Here is a 19,789-nt window from a genome sequence, read left to right as displayed (position 1 = left end):
CCTCGTGGGGTCACCTTTTAGCGGGAAGTACGTTTCGAACAAATCGTTTTTAGCCTGCTGGAAGGTGGTGGCAGGTATTCCACGAAGATTATATTTCTTCCATTTTTATTTCACCCACTATTTTCAAAAAAATCTATCAAATTTTCATGCTCGTATTTTGTTTTTTCTTTTCCATTGTTATTATATCTTCAGACAGTCAAACCCTAGCATTAATTTTCCTGAAACAGTGGCGTAGCCCGGAGGGTCTGGGGGTGGGGGGGGGGGATTCGGACCCCCCTATACATAATTTATAAAAACACAATTATTTTCCTTCATAAAAAATATTGGAAATCATAAATTTAAAAAATATTTCATCAACAAATGAAGTTTTTTCGGTTATGAAAAGTGTTAAAATTAGTTTCAAAACCTTTACTTAGTACTCTGTTTTTAAAACACTTTTCCCCCTGGTTTTGGACCCTCCCCCCCAAAATAAATTCCTGGCTACGCCACTGTCCTGAAATTTTACTCTTCACTTCCTTTAATTCCCAATCATTGCTGTAGCAGTATCAATTTAAAGGACATCCAAGATAAAACCGGGGAGTATCAATGGTGAGAGTTAGAACCTATAGAGCAGTAAATCTCTGCGCCTGGAGACCCAATCCCCTGACGATGACAAAAGAGCAGACTGAGCATTGAGGGTTTGCACATCCAGGTATGACATCCAGATTTATATTTTAGCGGGGGATTTTATTTTCCTGGCATGAAATTTTTCACCAATACTTCATTTTTGGGAAATTTATTCGGTGTTGCTGATGTCAATCTGATACAGCAACGCCACAAAGTCAGGCAGCTATTCTAAGGGGTTCTAGTGTGCCCATAAAGGCATGAGAAAAAAGCTCCACAAAAGAACCTGGTATATGTATGTCCATACAGGGGCAAAACTAGGAATAAAGGCTGGGGGGGTTTAGGTGCAACTAACACCAGGGTGTTTGGGGGAATTAAACTTAAACATTTCTCTGAGCTCTGGGGGGGGTTTATACTACCCAAAGTAGTAGGAGCGCCTTTTATTTTTATGTAGCTTTGGTAACTATTTTTAATATCTGTCATACTTTCACATACCCGTAAGTTTTGGGAGGAAATAAGAAAAAAAGTTTCTGAAAATGCATATAAGGCTTTTTGTAAATTTTTAAGTGCAAACCTACAAATTCACCAAAGAAAAGCTCTGGTATTCTTCAGCATCAGGGGCGCCGACTTATAAAAAATATTGGGGGGGCCCATATCGCGGGTCTTGCCCCGGGAAGAGTTTATATTCAGTGTGCCGCAGCACCGTAACACTATCATAATTCACACCACTTGTTTTCAGTTAACCTGCTTACTGTCTTATAATTATTTGTTTTAGCACATTGTTGAATGTATTTTAAAAGGTAACTATCGTCAAACATAGGAAATAAAAAATACCAATATATTTTTGTGATTTCACCAAGCATAATATAACTTAATTATTATCTTGAATTATTGAGGGGGCTCCGCCCCCCCTAACGAAACTTTGAGGGGGCTCGGGCCCCCTCAGGCCCCATGGAGTCGGCGCCACTGTTCAGCATGCCCGGCAAAATAGGCTGGCACTAAAAGGGTTAAGCGTGGGAAGTTTTTTTGTATTTTTTACACACAGACTGCAGCATTTACCCAAAATTTTAATTGCTACCTGGATATTTTGCACTTTCCCTCACCAAAAGGACCGCTAAGGGGCCATGTTCTACCAGACCAGCCCTCGTGGTAGGGGGTCTTTTCCGCACTGGCTGGCCGCTAAAATTGTGAACTCCGGCAGCCCAAGGGTCCCCTACCTTGCGCTCCACCAATCCATCAGAGTGCTTTCCCTTAGGGCTAGGTACAGAACTTTTTTCAAGTAGCGGTGTCTCACGAAAGTCAAGAATAATACCACTCTACAAAAATAGGGGCAACACTTATGACATCAATAACTATAGGTCGATATCACTACAAAGTACATTTTCCAAAAATTTTGTCATGTACACTCAATTAATATCCCTCAAGGAAATAATTAACCTCTTCTCTAAAGACTAATATGGTTTTATTCTAGGGAAGTCCACCACGTCTGCTATTTATCAAGAAATCAATAACGTACTTCTCTCCATTGATAACAAACATTCAACCTTGGGGCTTTTCTTCTACTTCTCCAAGGCATTTGACTAAGTGAATCATAAGCTCCTCTCGTGCAAACTAGATAGTAGGGGCATCAGAGGCACACCTCTTTCAACTGGATTGCATCTTACCTTCACAATCGATCTGAGACAGTAAATCTTTTGATCGATGGCACTAAACATACCTCTAACATTTATCCTCTATGGGTGTCCCACACGGATCTATTCTTGATATACATCAATGATTTACCTGCAACTTTGTTATACACAGATAATAAGTAATACACCAATCCTCTATGCAAATGACACAAATGTGATCATCTCCTCTTCTTCACAAAGCTACCTGATTGAAAAAGCTAGGCAAGTTACTGACATAATTGGTAAGTGGGCCAATGAAAACCATTTAATCGTAAACGCTGAAAAAAGCAAATTGATTCATTTCACCACCACTAAAAGTCGCTCATCAAGCTTACTTATAAAGAGCAATTGAAAATCAACTGAGCAAGTCTTCTCCACAGTTTTTGGGCGTATGTTTGAGTTCAAATTTTTCTTAGACCCAGCATACTGATCTTTTGTGTAATAAACTAAGTCCCACATGTTACTTACTGAGACAACTTAGTAGTTAGGTGAAAAGGGACACTCCTTATCCTGTATTACAGGAAATTTATCCCCATATACTAAACAGCATAATTTTTTTGGGCTCCTCTCATATTTACTCAGTGTGCATTTTCCGACTTAAAAAAAAGCTGTCAGATTCACAGCCCAAAAACCATACAGACATTCATGCACATAGGCAGATTTCCAGGGGGGGGGGGAATTTCCAGGGGGATTTCCATTTCTATGTGCCCCTCCCAGACCCTTAAAAATATGCAAGATTTTTAATATGGACCCATTATTATGGCCTTCGTTTTGTATTATGAGGTATCCTTGTGACCCCCCAGAACAAAATCCTGGTACGGCCTTGCTTGTGCCCCCCCTGAAAGAAATCCTGGATCCGCCCCTGTTCATGCAGACCCTCATTCAAGGAGCTGAGCCTTCTACCACTTCCTTGCATTTACATAAAAATCAGTGTTGAACATCAAATCGAATATTGATTGCTTTCCCCTTAATAGTTACCATCACACGAGGTGCAAACACGATATACACTACACAAATACAGGAACAAACTTGGCCCTAGGGAAATGAGGATATGACTGCACAACAAACTTCCTCCTGATATAAAAAATAATAAACTATTTAATACCTTCAAAATGCAATTAAAAAAGTTCCTTCTACTAGGATCCTATTTTTCTTTGGAGGAATATTCATGTGAGTAAAGGAAGGGTTAGATGAAATTTTTACCATGTATTTTTTTTGTTTTGGATGTTAATTATATGTGATATTTGCTTAGACTGATTTATCATGTATTGTTAAGTAACTTGTTTTTATGATTGACATGCCTTAAAACATTGGACAAACGTACCTTGGTCTTTGTCAAATAAAACCTATTAGTATTATTATTATTTATCACAGGTGTCACAAAGGGGTAAGATACTACTGAAAGGATTTCATAAATATGCATTTAAAGGTATTTTACGTACCTGTAGAGACTAAAATTCGATACTGCATAAAATGGAAATTAGTGATGGAGTATACACATGCAAAGGGGGACTAAACGTATTGTGGTATAATAATCAAGGTGTGTAAAATTAGTTTCATTGTATTACCATCGAAGGAGGAGGAGACTCCGCCTTCTTCCATAGTATTACTATCTACATTCATAGACTGGGCCAGACACTGCGTCCTGTCTCCTTTGAACAGATTATTATATTATTCCAAGCAGCATAATCTTCCTTGCACATAAGCATACAAATTATTAAAGATGTTCACCATTGATTCCCAGCATAAAAGTATTGAATTTCCATCTTTACTTCCATGGCATTTCAAATTCTATTTACATTAGAAAAATGCAAGAGATAATTCATGGACTGGACAAGACATTAAATATTTAGTCGATACAGAAGTTACTACAGGCCTCATAATTCGTATTTCGACCTAGTTGGTTTATTGCAGAAAAATGACATTCCCATTAAATTTCTCTAATATTGATCCGTTCAATACCTTAACTACCAATAAAATAAATGGATTAAAATTTATAGACAAAAACTCAAGAGAATGGCAAAGTTCATTTATTACATTTCTTAATCCACCATTTATGCAAGAACAATGGTTTTCAACCATGCATTGAAACCTTTATTCTAAGTGTTTCACAAACAATAGATGGTTTATTTATAATAAAATGGAAAACAACTCTAAATGATATGTTCTACATGCAGACATTACAAAATTTGATTGGACAAATCACGCATCAAAATCATGGACTAAAAAATCCGTGTAATACCTGAACTTGAACAAAAATTTTCATGATTCGTCTTACAATCAGCCAAAAGCTCATGAAATTGCCAATTCTTATAATGGTAGGAACCGAACATGGAATATGTTCTCTCATCACACAACTTAAAAAAAGCTGTCAGGCGTATACACCACCAAGATTTGAAACACATTTTTGGTCCATCTGTTGCTCACTCACACAACACACCTACATACAAAAGTTAATAAATCATTTCAAGGAATAAGTTCTTGCTGGACAGACATAAAAAACCTAATACATGTTGTACGTAATTTGTTTTACTTCCTTATATTTTCTTTTCTACTGAGGCTGATACTGGATCCTGTTTATAACTGACAAGGACAATATATTTCTGGTGAGAATGATGACCACACACAAGCTGTATTCTACAATTAGCAATTGAAACTCTTATACAAGTATATAGGTAATGACAGGTACAGAAGCCAAACTATTCTGGACTAAAATAACAGTTTCCATTAAATGAGAATGAACTGCAATACCACAGCTTAGCTTTAAAATAAAAATGACTACAGCAATTACATGTTAATGTAGCTAACTCCTCAAATGAAACATCCTGCTTTTTAAACCTTTTACATAATTCATCATCAAAATTTGTAACATGATTTATTGGTTCCAAAATTGTCATAGATTCACGTGACACTGTCGGGGATTAAAGACTGGTAATCTAACACTTACAATAGGTGTACAAAGCATAAGAGCTTTCCTTCACACTGCTCACACAATAGCAACAAACAAATTCAACACATAAATGCACTCTCAATGCTATTTGTATTAAAAAGAGAGATCTCATTTTTTTAACATTTCACAGTATAATTTCATGTCCGCTAGAAATGGGCAACCTCTCATCATGTGTCAAACAACACAAATCACACTTTTGCGCTAACACCTTGATCGAGAAAGGCTGCAGCCCTTAAAGGACGCCAATAAATAAAAAAATTCAAGGATTTAGTCCAAATATGTAAACATACACACACATTTTCACTGAAACATTCACACACACACTAATTTCCACAGTTCAGAAATTTCCTCTTTTGAAAATGCTCAATATTTGTTTGTACGAGCTCAATGAAAAACAACACAGGGCTGGCATGTCACCACTAATCATATTTTTTTATGGAATTCTACTCAAGCTTTGAAGAAAAGGGAAAGTAAATGAATGGGGGAAAAGAGTAAAATTTTTTCACACCCAGCAAGTTTGTCAATAACCAGCCACTAAAGGTGTGTGCTCATATATGATTAATTTCTGAGAAAAAGAAAGAAATGATAAAAGGCAAAGACAAGAAATGGAAAAAGGCTTACGCAGAAATCTGCATAGCCAAAAATTAAATCAATCTAGAGTTAAAAAGAGATTTTTAAAAACAGTTGGCAAGAAGCTTCACAGAACAAAATGAAAGAAAATTATTATCACAACAAACTACACATTCAACAAAGCTAAATAATAAAAAAAAAGAATCGATGCTACACTTGATAACTCTAAAGGCTCAAGAGTGATATATAATTTAAATGCCACCTGCACAGCAACTAACTCAATACATTTCAACTAAGGTTGTGCAAGTAACTGTGATCCTTGCACCATATTCACAGAGGAAAAATACTGTAAGTAGAGGAACTATCCTCTGGCACAAACTTCATTTAAGCTACCCTTCTAGTCCTTTCTTAAGACCCTATTTAAGCAGCACCTCATGATCAGAGCAAGAAACAACACCTACAATGGTGCAATTCTGCCAATGCAATCTTCAGTGGATGTTCAATTGATGCAGTAACACACAGCAAAAGACCAGATAGTTCACCCAAGACTGACATTGAGGAAGCTGAGAATGAATGGGAGGGCCACACATGGGATGCACCAGAATACGGACCAGCCGATGGCACATCCTATCTTCAAAACACCTCAAGCCCAAACACAGCAGACTTATATGATTGGTCCATTCAACCTGGAATTAAGAAGATAAATACCTTAAGTGAATGTAGTGAGCTGTTTCTGGCTTTCTCTGGAGGAAATGTAACATATTTATTGCACAAAATATATAAATACATGTATTGCACATAAACGGGCAACTACCCATTAAATACAGTGGAACTTGGATACTACGTTCCTCCTTAGCACGGAGATTTCTCTTGGTCTCATCTGAACAAAATACAGGTGAAAATATTTGGTTTGTACGCTTTAAATAGTGGCGCTTTCCTGGGTGGTACGCTCAATTATTTGCTATGAAGCAACCTGCAAGTCGCTTCCTAGTATCTCCGAGTATGTAAACCTCCACATTCACTAGTTCCTTAATTATTATCAGCCATTGACCTTACATTCATCCCAAATCTCTTTCTACGACGTGATGCATCTAAATGCATTTCTCAATGCGAGGAGTGGGCACGTCATCCCTTGACAAGAGTTGTGGGAGCAGACGATGCTTTGGATCTCCACGCGAAACGCAAAAATACTTGATCCTGGTACAAGAAACAGAAAGCAGACTACATTGAACACATTTTTACAAAGAGAATTTCAACAGTAGAATATAAAAATCTACTTATAATAATCTTTAAATGTCTTATTAATCGTCATATCATTATCTATACATCAATTGATATATTCATCTGTACGGGTCCATTCCAAGAACGAATGTGTACGGCTGTTGCAGAGATTTATGGTTAAGAAAATGTTGCACAATTTTATGATTTTTTAAAACAATCAATTTATATACTCAGAGTTATCGTAATTTTCTATGAATTATCTCTGAGAAAGAAGAAATGACCTAGCTTAACTTATTCTCTTAAAACATATACCACAAATCATGGGAGAGTGACGACATTTTTATGTAATTGTCTCTGGGAAATCTAAGAAAACATTGTGATTTTCGTTCTCCTGGTATTTTTTTGGCAGTTTAGCACTAATTTTCTTGATTTTAAATGTGAAAAGAGTAAAGGAATGCGATCCTACGAGAACTTTGGACAGTGATTGTACATATGACAACTTTTCCACGGATTGCAATTACCCCAATTTCTATTATTTACTTCCCTGATTAGCACATTTTCCTGGATAGCACTTTCATTTTTTGTGGTCCCTTCAGAAACGTACTAATGAAGTTCTACTGTATTAAGAAATGATAGACCTAGAAGAGAACCTTCAAGATGGCGGCACCGGGAGTAGGCATCGAGTGTCACGCATGTAAAAAAAGCCTTTCCACCTGCGATAAAGTCCTCCCCTGTGATAACTGCAAGCATTTCTTCCACCATAAATGCACCGGACTGAAGGAAATTAACTTAAAAGCCATTGAGGATGCATTGGGTGTTTTTTGGCGATGTTTAACTTGTCGCGTAGCGGACGTTCGCAAAGTAGCTATAATGGCGGCTGACATAGAATCCCTAAAGGCAGAAGTGCGGGATCTGAAAACAAAAGTTCAACATACGAAACACACAACGGTCAAGAAAGTGACATTTTCCGACAGTGTACCCATGAAATCTGAATCGGCTATCACCCTTGGTCGTGAAAATCAGTTTCGTGATAGTCCTGGATCATCAACCCACGTTATCCATAGTGAGAAGGAGCGAGACATAGAATCTCACTCAACGAAGCTGCTAAGCGACGTGAATACCAACATCAACACAATGGCTGAGGACCAGCAAGAGATAGAATCTGATTCAAGGAAGCTGCAAGGCGACATGGTTCCTAATCCACAAGGTAACGACATCATCTCAACGGACAAAGACTCCTGGAAGACGCAGCGTAATAGGAAGAAGCGCAATTTCTTTACCGTCGGTCGAGGTGAGTCCAAAAAAGATGAATTAGGTGGTCTCCGAGCCGCTAAGAGAACTATTTTCATGTATGTTGGACGCTTGGCCAATGATACTACAACTGACGAAGTGATCAAACATGTGAATGACAAATTCAGTGTACAATGTGTATCATGTGAGAAGATTGCCGGCAAAAGTGCTTACGGCGCCTTCAAAATTGGCATTGACTACGATGATTACACGAAATTGTCGAACCCTAATTTATGGCCAAATGGTGTGATAGTGAATAAATTCCTGAAACCTAAATCTGTCCCGGATACTGCTTGACTAGGCCCCGCTGTGCATATTAGTGGAATAAACGATAGTCTCCGTGATGAATCTTACACAAAAGGTTATCAAACTGTGAATACTAGTGCTCTGAAAGTAATGCACCTTAATATCCAATGTTTACATCATAAATTGAATGTTTTAGAACTATTTTTATTTGACCATCAGCCTGATGTTGTTTGTATTTCCGAACATTGGCTAAACATGGATGAAATTCAATTTATTAGCATCGAGGGCTATAAACTAGCCTCATACTTTTGTAGATCGCAACACAGAAGTGGTGGTGTACTGATTTTTGTTAAAGCTGTTCTCTATTTTCGTAACTTTAATTTAAATAATCGTACTTTGGAGATGGACTTTGAAGGTTGTGTGACGTTGCTGACATATGGAGATATGGTCATATCAATAATGTGCATCTACAGGTCGCCGGGAGGTGATTTTTCTGTCTTCATGGATCGCCTTCTTCAAGTCTTGCCTGCTCTAATTAAAATTGCAACTTATGCCATTGTTTGTGGTGATTTTAATATTGATATGAACTGTGATTCTGCAAACAAGAAATATCTGGTAGATAGCTTACTGACTTTTAACCTAACACCCACAATAAGTGAACCCACTAGAGTTACTAGTTCCTCTTCAACAATCATTGATAACATTTTTTCCACTATACCTCCTTCCAGATGTTCTAATGTGGACGTAGACTTCTCAGATCACAGAGCTCAGTTTTCCATGTACCATGTCCGTGGCGACCCCAATTGTAATCACAATGTGATTCAATATAAAAGGTGCTATTCACATCAAGCTCAAATTGAATTTCAAAATTTACTCAAGGAGCAATCCTGGGACTGTGTTTTTACTGATGTCGCTTTTGATGTAAAATTTAGTAATTTTCTTGACACATTCTTGTACTGTTTTAATGTCTGCTTCCCTAAGAAAGCTATGAAATCCCCTGGGCCTCAAAAAACAAAGTGCAAGTGGGTTACTCATGAAATCAGGACTTCATCTGAAAAATTGAAACGAGTATTCCATGAGCTAAAAGCAAACAACTCGGAGTCCCAAAGGAAATACTATAAATCCATTAAGAAGATGCATATTGACCTAATTAGTGAGACCAAAAAAAAGTATAATATATCCATTATCAATTCGTCTAATCAGAAAAGTAGATCTGCTTGGGCACTAATTAAGAATGCCACCTCTTGCACAGACAGTGATAGGTCTAAAATCAAGGCCATTCATCATGACGACGCCATGGTCTCTGATTATAATGATATTGCAAATCTATTTAATCATAACTTCCTGACTTCCATCTGTGAACTTTTTAAGAATGTTAGCCAACAACAGACCAACAAGTCTTCGTCATTGCATCGGTCACATTATGACCATACAATCTTTCTTCAGCCCACTGATGTAAAAGAAATTGATACCATAATAGAAAAGATAAATAAAAAACACTCCGCAGGTTATGATGATATTCCATGCTCCTTATTAAAAGGCAATGCCAAATTGTCTGTGATCCATCCACTTGTGCATCTAATTAATGAATCTCTGTCACTTGGAATATTTCCCAATAGATTGAAAGTTGCTAAAGTCATCCCAGTATTGAAGGGTGGTGACCCACACAACATGAACAATTATAGACCTATATCTGTTCCCTCCCTGTTTTCTAAAATATTTGAACAAGTGATGTACAATAGATTACTCTCTTTCTTTAATAAATTTAAGATTCTAACGGATTCCCAGTTTGGTTTTATAAAAAATAGATCTACTGAAACAGCAATATATAAACTCCTGTATGATATCATCTTAGAACTTGATAAGCAGAATCATATAACAGGGGTGTTCTTTGACTTAAGGAAAGCATTTGATTCTGTTGATCATGAAATACTGCTGAGGAAACTTAAGATGTATGGAGTCTCTGGAATTGCCAATCAGTGGTTAAAATCCTTTTTAAGTGAAAGATCACAAGTGGTACAGATTTACTCTACTGAGTCATATACTAATATAACTTCTACTCCCTTAGCAATTTTCAGAGGTGTTCCCCAAGGATCTATTTTGGGCCCCCTCCTTTTTCTCATCTACATAAATGACCTTCCAAAGTACTTCGACTGTGGTTCAGTGTACATATATGCTGATGACACAACCCACCTTACCTCTAATAAGCACTTAGACTCTACGGTAGTCCAAAGAAACATAAATTCTATGAGTGACTGGTGCAATGATAATAGGGTATTTATAAATAATGATAAATCAACTTTCATTCAATTTCATACCTATCAAAGAAAGATCACTTCTTCTCCTCTCCTAAGGTTAAATGGATCCTCCCTTATTTCCTCTTCTGTGACTAAATTTTTAGGTTTATATATTCATGAGTCACTATCTTGGGAATTTCATGTTGATAAACTGTCTACAAAGGTGTCCAGTGGCTGTTACCTACTTAGAAGAATTGTCCCTCTGGTTGATACTGCTACTGCACTCTCAGTCTATTATGCATATATCCATAGTCGATTGATGTATGGGATTGCAGTATGGGGCCATTCCCACCATTCTACTCGTCTTTTTAGGCTCCAGAAATGGGCCATTAGAATAATAAAAAACATTCCTAGGCGAAGCAGCTGCAAGCCCTATTTCAAATCCTTAAGGATTCTTACGCTACCTTGCCTATACATTTTTTCTGCAATTACCTTTGTTCAACAAAATAAGCAGTTTTACAGTCTCAAAACCAATGCTGATATCCACAACTATAACACAAGGGGTTGTAGTGATTTAAGAGTTACTGTACATAAATCAACCATGTTCAGCAAAAACCCCATATATGCTGGGTCAAAATATTTCAAATGTTTACCTCTAAAGATTAAACAGCTAGATTCATTCTCCAAATTCAAAGGTCAACTTTATCAGTATTTATGTGACAATCCCTGTTATTCAGTGGATGAATTTATGTCTTTATAACCTGTCTTTTGAAAATGTTACTTTTATGTTTATGTCTGTACCTATCCTTCTCGCCTTAAATATTATTTTTTAATGCCTCATGTATGTACTATTCTTGTGACTTGTTCCATACGTGGCTTAGACACGTCTCTGGGAACCAATAAAAATATTATTATTATTATATGTATACAATATCAAGAGAACCAAGTTAAAATAAAGATTAAAATAAAATGTCCATGCATTAAAACGATAATAATGAACAGGACAAAAAATAAAAGGAAAACATTTCATGTCTGATTATGATTGTTCCTCAAATATAGCTTAAACTTCATACTATTAGTAAATTAAAAGTTACTGGAAAATTTTCACATTTACTTTAATTTTGCCAGTTTCACTACATTTTGTATAATCACCAGAGGATAATAAAAAGTGTATTGAAACCAGTCATGAAGTGAAATGAAAGTAAAACTGCCAGTCACATTTAATTTACTAACCTTCAGTGAAAATTAATCACAAGCAAAAAAGATGCCCACTGACAGATGTTTAAAAATTTAATCTAAATAAGGGTTACTTCAGATAATTAAGGCATCCATGGCACAATTTTGAAATAATGCTGTCATATGCAAAATTTAATCTATTATTGAACACACATTAATAAATAAAAACAAGAAACCTACACTCTAACATTGGTCCTCCAACATTCTTTCTTCTTCACTTGTAATACTACACACCTCAGAAGACTTGTTCATCAGTCTTCTCCGCATCTGTAGACAAAGTTTCTCGGAGACTTTCTACACAGCTATTAGGAATTAGGGTGCCTGTAATAACAATGATTGAAATTAGACAAATGAGACATAATTTCAACGAATGTGGTAAAACACTGTTACAAATGAGCAAGAAACCCACCAACTATCTTCACACCATCTTCAGTTCTCAGCCGCACAACCTGCATCTTTGAGTTGTGACCAGACCTTGCAGCAAGAACACCCTCAACACGGGTCCAAACACTTAACACAGACCCAGAAAGTACATTATACGTTCGGCGACGAAGTCCCACTTCGCAGTCCAGACCCAGCCCAACATTTCTGCAGTTCCCACGCCAGTAAGCATGAGAACATGTATTGGTGGATGCATCATACTGCTCACTCCATGGAGCTTTAGCTTCTTCTTCAGCCGCAACCTTTTTATATTTCTTTTCCAAGTCTCCTAGCGACTCCTGTCTCAGCTGCAAAATATCATAATTAGTCATTTTAAATGGCTTCATTGAAACTTGGAACAGAAATTTTGAAAAATGGATTTGAACAATTTATTAAAAATTTCAACACTCAAGTTAACCCTAGTCATTTAGAAAATAGAGTATTTAAGTAATAGATTATACTACGGATAATGAAAAAAAAATACCTGAAGTCCTGTGTTTGGACGATAAACAGTAAACATTCGATCCTTTTTACTTTCTTTTTTCCCTTTTGTTGGAGTACCACTACTTGCTTCAGCAATTGCCAAAATTGCTGTCTGTTTTCCATTTCGGATCTGGAAAGAAACAAGCACAACTGAGAAATAAATGTCACATGACATTGACTAACTACCAATTTCCATTAGGGCATCATTAGTGAATTCATTATGATGAACTAGAGAGAAGGAATATGGTTGCAATGGTGATTTTTTAGTGTGCGCTGTCACCCTTCTATCAGTTACCTGAATTAGTTCAGAAAGGAAAGTCAATGGCATGCAGTGAAGTTTTCTCGGGTTTTGCACCGGGTCAGGTCCTCCATTTCCTTCCAGCGTTTTGATTCAGGAATCCCTGATGACGAAGGGCGAGTTGTTCATCGAAACGTTGGAAGGAGAAATGGAGGACCTGACCCGGTGCGAAACCTGAAAAATCTTCACGGCAATTTTTCGCCAGGAAAAAACCAGAAATTATATCAAGTCAATGGCATGTTTCACAATCATTATGGGTGACATTTTGGCCAGTATCCCCAAGAACACTCATTTGATTTAAAAATAAAGTACAACATATTAAAGCTTGTTTGATAATACATCTATTGAGGAAATTAAAATATTTTACGGAGAGAGAAGGGTGAGAGGCTAGCAAAGAAATTCACAACGATAACAGTTACCGGATCACATTAAGTTCAAAAAAGAACTGAAAATTTTCATACAAAATTTGAAAAAATACCCCATTCCTGTCAAATTATCCAGGAATATTTCAATTCATTTGCTAATATATACACGCAAGGCTGTAAATTAGGCCCAATCATTTACTTGAATGAATAAAATTTATGTTTGTGGATGAATAAGATGATCAGTGCTTGTTTTTTGAAACGAAACATAATTTTGAAATCCTTGTAAAACTTTCACTTTTTAAGTTTAAGAGACTACAATTTTCTTATTAAGAGGAAACATTACGCCGGCTCAACCAGTTTTTCTTCATAGCCTATCACTTGCTTAAAAATTAACCTATAATCTTGAAATTTTCATGTGTTTATAGAGTAGATCCTTGTCAACATTTGCCTGCAGCTCAAATTTAATCTCAGTATTTTCAGATGTGAAATCTCTCTGCTTGAAATACAGGTAAATGTTGCTACAGGTCTAAGAGATTAAATACCATGACAATATCAAGATGATAGCATAAGTTTTAAACGAGAGATTAGTCTTGACAAATAGAAACAATATGCTTGGTCCAGTGGGAGTGACACACCTGAAGGCTGATAAAAATATAATTCCATTAAGTTTTTACAATAGACACTTATTCCTTCAATCAATTAGTATTGTCTTGCTGACAATTGTGTATATTTGCGACATAGTCTGCCACTTGGTGTAACATTATTTAAATTTACATCAGTCAGTCCACACACTACTACCACATTAATTCAAAATGAGAACTCACTAACCTGGTGTGAAAGATAGAATCCCTCTTCTTCACTTGTAAGCTGAGATGATCTTTCAACTGCTTCCTGCCATGACATTCCTCTCTCCACCTGGACTATGTGTAGTTCTGTCACAGCACTGCCAGTTGAATGCTTTCTCAGGAAAGTATACAACTTGACCCTTCGAACATTCTCCCCAGCAGTTCCCAAGTCTGAAATGTTCGGTAAAATGGGTTTCCACAAAGAAATAATCATAATGTTGCATATTGATGTAAAGAAATATTTTAATTGCAAGAGAATGAGTGACAAGTAAGGTGGCAATGGAAGGCATAATGAGAAAAATGAATAATAATTTACCCAATATTCCCATATCATAGCGTCCAGTCTTCTTTGCTTGGGTGACAATAGCATTTAAGGTATCAGTAAAATACTTAAAAAGCCTATTCTGTAAATCCACTGGCATCCCCAGGATCCTAGGAGAAAAAAGTAAAAACCTTGTCATCAACTGTGCTTTAGAATGGCAGATTTGAAAAGAGTATATTTTCAGGTACAAGGAATGCAAATGAGATATTTTATTCTCTACAAAGACTTTCACCTTAAAGAGCTATTGTAAAATATTTCATAAATAGAGATAAAATAAATGTACAAGATTAAAGTAAATTCACAGTGAATATCCAGATAGTGCTATATAGATGGGGCAGAGAAATGAAGAAAGAAAGAAGGCTTTTTAAGTTCCCCTATGTCTTGTGAACCAAGTGATGAGGAGTTTGCATATCAAACAGGCTTATTATTTTAATCACCTATTAACCGAGCATAAAAGTTGATTTTTGTCAACTAATTTTCCCCAACTTTGATGTGTAACTACTCAAGTGGATTAAGGCACCAATTAGCTAGAATACCCAATTTAAATGCTTTCATTGAATTAAATTCAACTTAATTAAAAATATTCAATTCAAATGCTTAACCTTTGCCATTATTCTAAGGCTAGATATTATTGAATGACAAGATATCTCCCTAATATACAATGCATAAATGAACCAAAATTTTGTGAACCACTATAGCATGACAATGGAGCAAAATTGACTGGGATTGGTGAAATTTATCATTTCGCAAAAATTTGTATTTCGGCACTTTCTCGTACAAAATGCTTACCTGACCCCGAGAAAAATACTAATTAATTTTTACATAAATTTCATAGAAAATACAATCATCCATCATTCAAAGTTTATAGAATTTTGTTGTTACACCCACTCATTTAACATTTTTCAATGATTTATGTCTTCTTAACATCAGAGTGACACAGTGGTGGAGATCATATTAATTCTGTACGAAAAACGGATCAAACTTTGGCAAAAAGACCATGAGGAAAGCACCTAAAGGACAATAACAGCACCTCCTACATAGGTACACATCTCGCAGATTACCATAGTATTTATTGCTTTTATCATACCAAATCTTTACATAACTGTGCTCGGATGTATTTTTTAATTAGGAAAATGCGGTGAAAATGGTTTCATAGGTTAAGGAGTTGGCAGAATTCTGTGAAATGAGGTGTTGATGATACTGTCATCTCAAGAGCAGTGATACAAGTTAACAATTCTACATTTTTCTCGCATGCTGTGAGATTAGACTTCATCATAAGATCTTTGCTTTCTGCCTCCCTGCCATTGTGTACCATTGACAGGTACAGCGGTCCAGAGAAGCACTGTGTCTACACCTGGATCCTTGGGTATCTGCACAATCTTAGCCTTTTGCATAGCCTCAGATTCTCTAGAGGGTCCCAGCCTAATTCAATTAACATCTGTGCAATGCTTTCCATTGCATTTAACTAAGTTCATGGATTAACACTCACTGCACCAGATCCCATATACTTGCTGCATATTCAAGGTGTGGCTGGACGAAAGCAAAATAGCACATTTCTTTTATTTATTCATCTGTAAATTTTTCCACAACATGCTTGACGAATCCTAGCTTCTTCAGGGCTCTGCCACAAATATTTCTAATATATGTTCCCAAAGATAGGTATGAAGCTATTGCAACTCCCAGATATTTCACTTCATCGGTTGCCTTCATGTTAATACTATCCACAACATGTACATGGCAATAATTGAACGTCTTAGGCAAGAAATCTACTGCCGCACATTCACACAGATTAAGGTCTAGTGCCAACTCATCACTCCACGTATGAATGTTGTTGTTTAAATCACAAAACATTTTTATTGGCTATCACAGATATACATAAATACAAGCAGTTTTTTTTGCATGAGGAGAAATAACATTTCATAAGTAGAGTATGGAAACTAATTTAGACTAGAGTAATAAAGAGACTTCTTACTTATGGTTGAATTAAATATTACTTCCAAATATGAGAGACTTAACAGAAAAACATGCACAATTCATAAAATCTTACCTATTTAAGAACTTGCTCATGTTGTTGTAATCCTTGTCAAGCATTAAAACACCTGGCATACTTTCTGTATTGCAAATAATACCGACACCAACCAACGCTCCAGCAACATCTAAGGAATTAATGTTTGTCTCATTAACTTCATTTCTGAGGGCTGATTCACATTATACCAATTAAAAGCTGCCGCAAACTGCATCGAATAAGATTCTAAATAGCCATGCCAAAAGTAAATCTTGTGGTGCTACATATCTAGTTTACGTTTAAATTAAAATAAGCTGAATTTCCAATGCACTTTTCTATTAGAGTAAAACCCACCCCACAGCCAGAAAATATATGACTTTGCAGTACTATATAGATTATCTTTAGCAGTGATGCGACAGGATTACCAAAAATTTTTGCAGCTTTGAGATCTGATAAATTCCTTTGCAAGAAACTTTAAATTCTGATGGACTTAAATTCATTAACAATACCACCCATTATCCAAGATAAAGACAAAGTTAAACAGTTAATGTTGCAATTGCGATGAGAGGGAGTTTTGGTGGACGTTATGTTGGGGTTCTTCGGAAGGTGTTGATTTTCATTATAAAAAGTTTCACTTCAACAATGAATCTGCACAAAATTCATTTGATGCCTTTTTCTGAGATGTATTAAAAAAAATAATGATGACTCCCTAACAACAGCAACCAATGCAGCACAATTACACAACTATGTGGCAAGGTTACTTTTTTGCACTATCATCCTCTAAACTATTTAATTTATGTAAAAGAAATTCCAGACATTGAACACTTTTCAAAATCAACATTTCAAATAAAAAAGAAGACAGCATATATACGATATGTGGTAATAAAAAACAATTAATTTTAAAGATATTTGTGTTCAATTCTGACGAAATTTTTTATCAATCCAATAAAAACAGATTGAGGGAACCATTAGGCGATAAATCCTTTGGTTCACAACAGAAAAATGTATAATTACAGCTGCTTATACCTGCCATGAGAGATAGACAAATTAAGTAAAACAGTGACAGTGAAAAGATTTCATTTTGCACAAGGCAGGGCAGCAATTACATCTCAAAATTGTTCAAAATATGCGTAACTTATAGTGCTTCAGATTAGGGGTGGACGGGTCAAAATTTTAAGGTTTGGGTCGGGTCGGGTCGTATCCAATAATTTGATCATAATTTTTTTCTTGAAGCAGAAATGTCAAAAAATATGTTTATGAAGGCCAATAAAATGAAATAAAAATAAACAATCTATACCTAAATGGTAGATTAGTTTAAGTGTATCCACTCAAAACAGAAATGCAAATGCATATCTGAAACAGACTACTACAAAAATAACACAAATAAATACAATACTAAGTTGGATAATGAGGTCAAGGTAAAACAAACATCTTCCTGTATTTCCTGTAAAGATATCCCAAAGTCAATTCTTCCAGTGCACTCAATTTCAGATAGGCTATTATTAAACTCAATGGCCCATATTACAAATGTTTAAAATCAATGACAAATATACACAAGAAATATTTTGTTTCCATAAATGTGTTACTCTTTAATTACAAAAGGTTAAAGAAACCAAAAACTCAGTCTTAAAAAAATAGAATGATAACTGATGAAAGCTAATAACAATTATCACTATCCATTAATATTTGCCTTATAATAATGACTTATTATAATGACTTAATTATGTCTAGTTATTTACTATTAATTACACAATCTATAAATTATTAGTTTTTTGCCAGAAGAGAAAAATATTAAACCTATTTTTTTACACTAATAATACAAAGGATGAAAGTAACATGAACAAATGAAGTAGTCCTTCGTGTAAATATAATCTGGAAATAAAAATTTGAGTTTTAACACTTCAAAAACAACAGCATTCCTGTCTTCTAAAAGTTTATCATACATCCAAACTTTTTTAAATTTTGGTGTAAGAACACTAATGGTCACTAAGAAACATATCTAAACTTACTTAGAATGGAAGGAGCTTAATATTTGTGTTGTTGCTAGTACTAATATTTCATATTCATTACGTGATTTTTCGCTTGCCGTTGGATTTTTCAGCATGATTCAAATAAAAATGAATGCATGTACTGAGGTCAGTGAAAACTAATTTCATGTAATAGCATAGATATTGCGTCATTGTTGCTAACATATATTTCAACATGAAATATTTTCATACAACCGTTCTGTAAATGCACATTTTAATTATTTTATTTACTGTATATACTTAACCTCAACCCGTTTCGACGCAACACTCACGTCATTCTAAGGACGTCTGGCAATAAAAATTGTAAAGCAAGGTCTTAACTATACAATTCTCTTGAGGGTGCGGGGACATGGGAAGGAGAACGTTCTAGAAGGGTTCAGGGTGCACTTGGGATTCGTTGGGAGAGTAAACTGAAAGAAAGGGCAAAGAAAGTCGGATATTCAGGAATATGGTTCCTATTTGCTAAAAAAAAGTCTGTACCCCAATGTACACCGCATGGTTCCGATTGGTTTTATGGCCATAAATCTCTGTAAAGGCCAATCTTAACTGCCACACACACTACTCCACCCATTTCCGCTCTCTTCCGCGCACCGTAACCTTGCAAATATTCCTTGCTCTCTCCTTTCTCTTCCAGTTTGTTCACCCAGGGCACTCCAAATGCACCAAGAACCCCACAGAGCGTTCTCTCCATTAATTCGAAGAAATCCTTTCATTTACAACTGCAGCACATCAGGTTTCTTTCCAGACCTGTTAAAACGACTGGACTATGACGTTAAAACCGGCCGAGACAATTAAAAACTGGAAGATTGATAAACGTGGGTTTATTTAAGTAATTTTAGCAGTGATCATGATTGGCTGATTGAAGTAATGGGTTAAATAATCCAGTCGACAGTCGACATGTCGACAGTAATTTGGTTTCGTTTTTTATGCTTTCCGTATGGAAAATTAAATACACCGAACCCTTCTGGAGTTTTGTAAACAAGGGGAGTGGAACGCGTTTG

General features: G+C 35.9%; 1 protein-coding gene across 3 annotated transcripts in view; it reads right to left on the bottom strand.

Moving 5' to 3' along the window:
- Window positions 1–4,288: 4,288 nt before the first annotated feature.
- LOC124155831 (protein strawberry notch) overlaps window positions 4,289–19,789 on the bottom strand; it is a 64,546-nt gene continuing 49,045 nt past the window's right edge. For 2 of the 3 annotated variants that reach the window (XR_006864236.1, XR_006864237.1), the window contains exons 19-25: window positions 16,804–16,912; window positions 14,751–14,866; window positions 14,418–14,605; window positions 12,928–13,056; window positions 12,433–12,751; window positions 12,204–12,344; window positions 4,289–6,479 (exon numbers count right to left, since the gene is read on the bottom strand). Coding sequence is in view for 1 of the 3 variants with exons in the window: in XM_046529961.1 (XP_046385917.1) it covers window positions 12,259–12,344; window positions 12,433–12,751; window positions 12,928–13,056; window positions 14,418–14,605; window positions 14,751–14,866; window positions 16,804–16,912 (947 nt within the window). In the remaining 2 variants the exon portion in view is untranslated. The remainder of the gene's footprint in view (window positions 6,480–12,203; window positions 12,345–12,432; window positions 12,752–12,927; window positions 13,057–14,417; window positions 14,606–14,750; window positions 14,867–16,803; window positions 16,913–19,789) is intronic. The other variant, XM_046529961.1, reaches the window with a different exon arrangement.

Source organism: Ischnura elegans, chromosome 3 (assembly GCF_921293095.1).
Source record: "Ischnura elegans chromosome 3, ioIscEleg1.1, whole genome shotgun sequence".
Lineage (NCBI taxonomy): Eukaryota > Metazoa > Arthropoda > Insecta > Odonata > Coenagrionidae > Ischnura > Ischnura elegans.
The sequence above is the reverse complement of the archived record's forward strand: the minus strand, read 5'-3'. Positions and strand labels throughout refer to the sequence as shown.